Source organism: Arachis stenosperma, chromosome 8 (assembly GCF_014773155.1).
Source record: "Arachis stenosperma cultivar V10309 chromosome 8, arast.V10309.gnm1.PFL2, whole genome shotgun sequence".
In the NCBI taxonomy this organism is placed as follows: Eukaryota; Viridiplantae; Streptophyta; class Magnoliopsida; order Fabales; family Fabaceae; genus Arachis; species Arachis stenosperma.
In genome coordinates this window covers 6,076,780-6,085,811 of record NC_080384.1, presented here as the reverse complement: position 1 = coordinate 6,085,811, position 9,032 = coordinate 6,076,780, and the positions used below count along the sequence as shown (strand labels likewise).

At 31.1% G+C, this 9,032-nt stretch overlaps 1 protein-coding gene across 1 annotated transcript; it reads right to left on the bottom strand.

Moving 5' to 3' along the window:
- Window positions 1–354: 354 nt before the first annotated feature.
- LOC130943494 (fimbrin-2) lies at window positions 355–8,461 on the bottom strand. Its single transcript, XM_057871394.1, has 14 exons — window positions 8,013–8,461; window positions 7,745–7,915; window positions 6,548–6,792; window positions 6,296–6,467; window positions 5,980–6,018; window positions 5,830–5,898; window positions 5,519–5,635; window positions 4,829–5,040; window positions 4,104–4,259; window positions 3,777–3,976; window positions 3,411–3,568; window positions 3,075–3,171; window positions 2,540–2,631; window positions 355–867 (listed from the first exon to the last, which is right to left on the bottom strand). Exons 1-14 carry the CDS (start codon window positions 8,097–8,099, stop codon window positions 688–690), a joined length of 1,995 nt encoding a protein of 664 aa, XP_057727377.1. The 5' UTR covers window positions 8,100–8,461; the 3' UTR covers window positions 355–687.
- Window positions 8,462–9,032: the final 571 nt, after the last annotated feature.

Sequence of the window (9,032 nt, the reverse complement as noted above, 5' to 3'; positions counted from 1 at the left end):
TACAAAATATAAGAAATTATAAGAGTGAACTCGTGTGTATATAATTAAAGGATATAAAAGAACAAAATTTTTTCGAATAAAAATTTAAAAATTAAGATATAATTATAGTGATTATTTTTTTGTATGTTTATAAAATTTATATTAGAGTATATTTTTTGTTTAATTATAATTTTATATATATTATTATATAAGGATTCAGTTATTTCTATTGAATTATGATGAAACCACCAGTAAACTAAATTAAAATAATTGGATCACCGATTTCACTTTTAGAATTTTGTAGAAAACACACCCACTAACAACTCAATACTCCCCTCCCCCTCCGACCGAAAGAAAGTATGCAAGACGTAGAAATATTTGGATTCCCTCCAACAATTGCTGTACCAAAATTTACTCTCCAACATTAGTTTTCCTAGTGTCATTGATCTTTTGATCAACTTGGGTAAACCTTGGGTTTTGATATTATATTTTTGGAAACATTTCAAGTGCACCAAGGAGTACCGGTGCACTAATTATTTTAACCGTTGATTTCAATTAATATATATTATATATATTTTTTATAATTTAGATCAACGGTTAAAACAACTGGAGCATCGGTACTCCCGGTGCACTTGAAATGCTTCCTATATTTTTATGGATCATATAACAATCATTTATCACAAAATGGTCATTATATTTACATGTACCCTAAACATTGTCTTCTGCTGATGAATCAGAAGCGGAGTCATCCACGGTGGAATTTGATGTAGTCTCCAATTGACTCCCAGTCTCACTGTCTGAATTTCCGCCTGCTCTTTCTTCATGAGGGTGCTTTAAGAACCAGTACATTATACTAGCTGTTAATGTAAGGATCATCTTTTGATTCACCTGAACATGTTTACAAAATTAACGGGGCAACGGTTATGCATTACATAAACTTTAAATTTAATTCTAAACCACATTATCAAATACTACTCCTTTATCATTTCCATAAAGAGTTTGTTTCAACAATTTATTTTATCGATCATCGGATCACGTAAAAGATTCTTTTATAGAAATTAAGTAATAAGTTCTTATATTTGAATACGTAGTATCTTCTGTCAAAAGGAAAAAAATACGTAGTAACAAAAATATTTCTTGCGTATTTTCAAATGTGAATTTCCCAATGTTTTTTTTTTTTTTGAAATAGAATTTCCCAATGTTATGTATATGAGAACAACGGTTTATAATGAATGTGGCAAAAAAATATCCTAGACCGTCGACTTTCATATAAAAAAAACTAACAACTTATAGAAAGAACTCATTTGATTTTCGAAGGAAAAAAAATATCAAAATATTCAAAGACTAAATTAATTATCGAATAAAATCTCAAGGACCAAATTTATAATAATCAAAGATCATATTGTTACATGACCTTTTTAAATTAGATAAGTCTAGTTTTATAACTAGTAATTAATGAAGGTAGAGAAGCAAATGAATACATTTAACAAGTTTCTCCATATCAGAGCTCTTTTTTTTAAAGGATAAATTTTGTTCGTCTTTTTTTTTTCTTTTATAAAAGGATAAAAGTCATAAAAGTTCTAATATCATGTATAAAATTATTCATCTCGAAAGCTTAATATGTCATGTAACAACACAAATAATTATATATCTAAGTATTTAAAAATGTCTCCATTCTTTTTAGAAAATTTAAAAACTATAAATTTATTTCTTTGAGAAAATCATATTTCTTCCTCTATACCATTCATTTACTTTTTTTATTCTTAAAGGATCAAGTTTATGCTTGTTTCAAGAAAGAACATGATCATACATGATGTTTTTAAAGTAAAAAAGTCTCAATTTAGTCTCTTAATTTCTATCCCATAATTGATAAAGTAAATTTGCTCAATTTTGTATCTAAGTTTTATAACTATAAATCAACCTTTTTGTCATTAGTGATAACGTATAATAACATTGCATTAAATTGCACTAAAGGTCATTTAATGGACTAAATTTAACATTTTTATTCAATTTCATTACGCCTACATCCTTTATAATAAATCACGTTTTGACACTAGTATTTTCTTAAAACTGAATACGCATTTTTTATTAATTAAAAAATAATTTAAAAACATAATTAATTAGTAATACTTATATTTTTATATGAATGTTAACTGCCAAAATTATTTAGTGTAAGAATAGTATTTTTCATCTTTATTTATATAAAATTTAAGAGACCAAATTAATATTTTTTATGGGGCTAAATTGATTTCAGCACGTTTATTATCATCTGAACTAGATTTTAAACTATCACGGTGAAAATTAACTACACACATAAACATTCTGTCAGATAGATTAATGACGAGATGAACATCTTATATTGACGATTATAAAACTCAAGAAAACCAATTGCATAAATTTAGGATTAAAACCAAACTGATTATCAAGTTAAAATTCATGACCAAATTGAGTCTTATTTATTTTTGTTGTTTTTATCTCATCTGATTAGTTTTATTATGTGACCTTGGTAAATGAAGAGGCTGGTGGAATTGTAGTAATAAAAATATAGATTCCGAACTACCTCAGTGATATCTTCAGGAAGCAGGAATATAGAACATCCAAGCTTTCTTGCAATACTGATGATGTAGGTGGCATTCATCTTTTTCTCCTGATCTGTGTAAGATAAACACGGGTAATCCAAGTATGAGACTATTATGTTCCCCTAAATTTTTGTTCAAAATAAACGCACACAAGTTTGCTAATGAAAGAGCAGATATGAATAATGGATTAATGATACATAAACCCATGCATGATGTTGGTGTCAACATTTTAACCATTCATTTTGTATGGAGATTGAAGAAACATGGTAGCTAAAATCTCAATCTAACTCTTAAAATCATCCAATATTATGATTTTAACTAAGTCAATTTTAACTAAAGTCAAACAATTTCATGTTTTACATACTTAATTTACTTTTTCTCTACCTAAAAAGTGTGAATGCCTTGAAAATCCGGAATTCTCGATGGAAGTATCAAATCTGCTACAAATCATGTTGGTAATCATGTAATTAACATGCAAACTGAAAAATTGAGAGTTAAAAGGAAACGAAAACATACCGGTGACTCCTTTTGTCACGAGACCCCAATTTACAGCTCTGGTCTGTACAGCACTAAGAAGCTCAAGGAAAAAAATTCCATCCGATAAACTTTTATCCTGAAATGAGAGTTAATTGCAACACACATTAATTAAAGTGATTGGGTTGTTTTGGTGTATAAATTATTTTTCTAATTTCAAACCCTAAACCTAAATCGTGCTGCTGCCAATCCATCAGATTGCAAAAAATTATTAAAACTCATCAATAAAAAACAATATGTCTTCTTGTGACTGCCAATCAATGCACTTATTGCTTTTCAAAACTCAACAAGGACTATTTAGAAGTTTACTCCATGTACCTTAAAACTACCCATTTGCCTTTGACTTCCCGAGCTGCTCACTTTGATGTTTGCCCATTGTAGAATATCAGCATCAGTAATTTCCTTCCCATAAGAGTGAAATCTCAAGTTCTTCAGAAGTTGTAGAATATTGTATCGCATCAATTGCCACAAATAAGCTGCAGAGAAGATTAATAATATTTTATTAGACTTTAAACATTTAGTGTTTGGATAGAAAAAACAGACATAGAAATTTATATAAAAAATTTCTGTAAGATAATTCTGCTCCATTTTCCTCATTCTTTCCAATTAAAAACTATAGTAATACAGTCTCTACCGTTTCTCATTCCATGCAAGATACAATCAACTGAGAAATCAGCAACGTACCTAGTATTAATTTTTTATATCCCTGCACAATGTCATTACCAGCAATGTTTACCAGCGAAAACTTAAGTTGTTTCCCTATTTTCACAACTTGGTTGCAGTTCTCGACTTTCTTAAATGGCATCTTAATAGGAGGCTTGTTGGCAATCTTCCAATTAACGATCCCAGGTGACACCTTATCAAGAGTCTCTAAGAGTACCCACCTGTAAATAAGCAGCACCCTCCGGCTTAAGAGATTAAAATCTCAGACAAAGATGAAGCAAATTTTGGGAGAAATCAACAATTGTTTTATCTGTTATGTGTGTAGAACCAATTTTAGTGCTAACTCACCCGTTTCTGACATCCTCAAAGACATTGTTGATGTATGTTGAAATGCCAAGGCTATTCATCCAGAGGCGAAAGGCTCTCTCTTCTCTTGAGTCCTGTGTATCATCTGGCAGTGCTTCAAGCAGCGAATTCTGTCTTGTTTGGGTGGAAAGTCCATTCCTATAAGAAGATAGATAATTCAGTTACCGTGAAGACTCTAGAAAAACAATATACTTAGGCAATCAAGTTCATATTCAATATTGGTGCACAAAGACACTAAACGACATGATGAGCAAGGGCGCTTTGTATTCCTATTTGTGAAGTAATCAAATTTGAACTTCGGGTGACAAGTTTAGAGGTTAATTGTGCCAAGAAATTAAGCTTCAAGAACAAACACCATAACTTTGGCTTTACAATCCGGAAGTTTCCAGGAGCAAATGCAAAGTGTAAGTTAGTAAGCCATGTTTGGAAAGTGTCTTAACACAAAAAATGGCAATCAAACCAAAACAAATAAAAGTTGTGTCTATCTTTGTCACCATTGTCCCCATTTTACAGGTGAATAGAAAATTGAGTAAATTTTAATTTGTTGGAGACATTTTGCCCATTTTGATGTGGATCTAATACAGGTCTGTGTCTCTGTCACAGGCCAAACAGAAGAATACGAGAGTCATGACAATATAGCCGGTCAACATAAGATTTGAAGCATTTTGAACTTCTGATATATCGCTTAAGAGAAAGAATAGTATCACCTGTGCTGGAAAATATGTGCAACAAAGGCAAGGTTAAGATTTGGGGAACCTTCCACTATATCTCTTGCAGTCAAGTATCGTTTGCAACCCATCTTATCTGCATGTTCAAGCACTAACTTTGCTCTTTCGAAAGGATTTTTAACTGCCAATGTGGAAGGATTTGTGTATTCAGGTGCAAGAACATTTAGAAGATGAGCATAAGCCTCAGCATCCTGCAAGGGAATATCAATATATGTTCAAATGCCTATTACACAACTTTTGTATTTCCACTTTATTGTTTGAACCCTAATAAAGAAACCAAAAATCAAGAATTGATAATTGTTAGATCCTTATTTATTAAATAATTTATAACGTAAATGTTTCATTCTGTACTATTTAATATCGTCTGGAGAACAAAATAAATGTTTAATGGTGTTTTATTAACATGTAAGAACAGCATATGTTAACCAATAAAAGTTAAGAGAAGTCATAGATGTTATTATAGAGATTTGATTTGATTTGATAAATGTTTTATCACTTTAACTAATCTAAGACCACTGGTTAAGTACCAAAGTATTTATCACCTTAACTAATCCCAAATTGGTATACTTCAGTGACGCTAAAACTTATGGTGGAAAGAAAATAGTTTTTAAGCATCCCCCAACCAAAGGAAAGCATGACTAGATTGTGATTTCAAAAATTACTAGTTACCTTAACATCAGAGGAGAAATTTGTGACAATCTTCTTGTACCCTGCTTTCTTCAAATGGAAATTCATCCACCTTAACAAGATCTTTTCTGGTGGAAGATTCATCAGCTCTTCCATTTCCTGTTGATTTATGGTGGTTACGATGCCATAAAATTAAAGTTAACACTTTTATACTATTTAACAACGCTTTTTAATTTAAAAAACTAAAAGAAAATGTATTACCAAGATGTAAAAAAAAAAAAGTGTGACTTTAATTTTAACAATACGTGCATAGTCATCGCCATAGGCACCATAGACGCTACCATGAGTATTACCTTACTATCATCGACCAGCTCCACAAGCTGAGGAGTTTTCTTTAGGTTCAGGTCTGCCAATAATTGTATCTGTTTAGCAGTTAGCACACCGACACCAATAAGAATCTCAAAAATCAGAGGTTATGAGTAACATTCTAGTGATCATTTTACCTTAATAATCTGCGAAATCAATCCAAGCACCAGATGACGCTGAAACGAAACAAAAATTAAGTTAAATAGAAAGAATATCCCAACAGTAAAACAGAAGATGGAATTATCTAGTCCTCTTATTTGAACATTTGAGCTCATAATTTGGCTGAAACGATGCTGCTTTGAAGCTTGAGCTATGATTAAACACAATCAAGCAAGTGTATACTAAAGGCTTTGATTTTGAACATAATCTATTAAGTTATTCCAAAAAATTACATGTCAATGATAATGCTACCTTCATATGTGAAAACTAGAAAGGTATACAATTCAAACATACCCTTCCTTCGATTAAGTCTTGAGTGCCAATGTTGACTACAGTACATCCTATTGCTTTAGCAGAGTTGAGACAAAGCGTGTGGTTTTCATTTCTTTCCCATGGATTAAGTAATCTTTTGGTATTGATTGTGCGTTCATCAATCGTCCCCGGAACTGCCACATTAATAAGCTTACTGCAATAAATGTTAATTTGCATTAGCAACCAAAGCAGAAAGTAAAATGTAAGATACGGAAGAAAGTAAGCTTATACTACCAAAGAAGAACACCATCTTTCGCAATTTCAAAGAGGTCATTGGTGGAAGGATCTATAGGAAGGTATTTTTTGAGGAACTCATCTCCTCCAAGAAGATAGTTATTTATATGTGCAACATATGATGCCTTCTCAGATTCACTTATTGTGTGAAGTAATGTGGTGGTAGCAGCCTTCAGGAATGCTGAGGAGTTCTTCGCAGTACTTCCAGTTCTTGAACTTGCAAAAGTTTGTAGTTTTAAGTAAACCTGCCATCATTATAACACTATCATCTGTTATCACTCAAACAAAACTTTGTCGCAGCCATGCTAATGTGTACTAAGCCTCATTTGAGGTTAATTTTGGTGTACCATATAAAGTTTTTACACGGTAATCCTATATGTGTTTATATATATATTTATGTATAAACATATATGTAGTGTAATTTATTTTCAATGCGCTATTTATATTCTAACATGTAAATATGGTTACAGTTCTCTCATTTTCTTTTGTTGGTGCATTTTCGGTTTTCAATTTATAACTCCAGTTTTAGAATCTTTGTGCATTGAAAGTCAAACTAACTCTAAGACTCTTCTAAGTGAGTTTCTAATAAAGGGACTGAATCCTCTCTAGTGGAAAAAAAATTGGATGGTATCCAGTAAAAGATGTCACCTTTTATTGCATTCTCTCTCTCATTTATTTCTAGTCCCACTTACAAAATTAAAGGTGGGAGATTACACTTTATTCCCTCTAGTGACAAAAAAAAATGGAGAGGATCCATTTCCTAATAAATGATCTTATTTAAGTAATTGTTTTAAAATATCTTTTGAAAAAATAAAAATAATTTAATGTTTGAATATTACATGTAAAAATATATTTTTTTTATTTATCAAATAGATCTAGATACAATAATATAAACATATTTTTTCTTTATTTATTAGATTAAAATATCTTTTTTTAAGTATAAAAAACTTTTTTTTTTTAAATCTTTTTGATTTTTCATGTGAATTCAGTTTCTTTAATTTCTTACATTTTCTGAGTCTCCCAATTCCGAGACATACAAAAATGAACGGATATGAAAGATTGGGAGAGATCAGGAAAATGATAGAACTAAAACGCGATCTGTTGTGTGGATATAGTTCTTCTAATAAAAAATAAATAAATAAAGGATTTTATACTTGAAAGGATTACACTGAATCCAGTTCAATAATAACAAGATACCTTGAGAAACAACTCAAAGTCGACATCATCGTCAGTGTTGGGATACAAATTGTTGAGGTAAGATGCTCTCTCTTCCTCACTTAGATTTTCTCCCACAACTTTCATCCTTGACATCTTGGACGCTAAGTCGCCAATAGTGAGCCTCCCATTCTCCCTCCGCATGCTTACAAACTGCCCCCACATCCACAAACAATCATTAGAAAATAATCAATGATGCGATGAAGAAAGCGATACTCAAAAACATTTACAACAAAGCATGAAAACTTACTTGGGATTTTAAGCTGCGAAGCTCCACCTGAGTGAACTGGTTTTGGAGCCATGGATCTGAAACAAGAATGCCCCAATGACTAGACATGTTATTTATTTATTTATTTGAATTAGTTTCTTTTGGTTCTCCTGTTTTATGATCCTTCCTAATGCAAAAGAATTATAGGGGCGATGAGAGATCAGAACTCGGAAGAAAAAGCAGCCTATGTATCTGATCTATTTTTTCTCTTACTAGCTTTCGCTTTCCCTTTACCATTTCTCTTAATATCCATTAAGCTTATTAAAAAGTAGGAACGGGTAGGAGAGTGTGTTAGAAAAGAAGGCAGAAGAAGAACAAACACTTTGGGACAGGGAAGAGCTGTCACATTTCAAAGTTGTTTAGGAGAGAGAGAGAAAATTCAAATTATTGCAACAGGGTCCTTGTACACTAAGTCCTAACTTCTAAGTTCCTTGTAACACTGGCGAGGGGCCCCTTTGTTGCCGTTAGAGAAATAAGACATTAATTTCAAAGTTTAATCCCGTGTCTTTTTTTAATTCATTTAAGCTCTCGTAATCTCAAGAACCAAAAAAATAAAAAAAATAAAAAACTCTCGTAATCTCAAAACTCAAGTGTTATTATCGGTAGTTGTTAATTTATTGTATTACGGGACTTGATTAACGGGTATTAAAAAAAACATATAAAAAGGAGGAGTTTTGAAGTTCTAAATTATATTTAACATAAATTTTTATATTGTCTGTACAATTCTTTTATTTTGTAATCTTCTCAAGTGTTATATAAGCCCCAAATTCTTAAAATAATATTACAACTCGGCTGTCTTCATTAATCAACCAGTAGAACTATACATTGCAAAAAAAAAGCCAAAAACAGTAAATTTTTGCCCGTTAATCCTCTAAGTAATTTTTGAGATTGGCATTGTATATTAAAATTGTTTTTGAGATTCTAATTATATCATTTATTTCTCTGAAATAGTTAAAAATACAATACCTTAGTTCCTAACCTATTTTTCGTAATAACGATGTG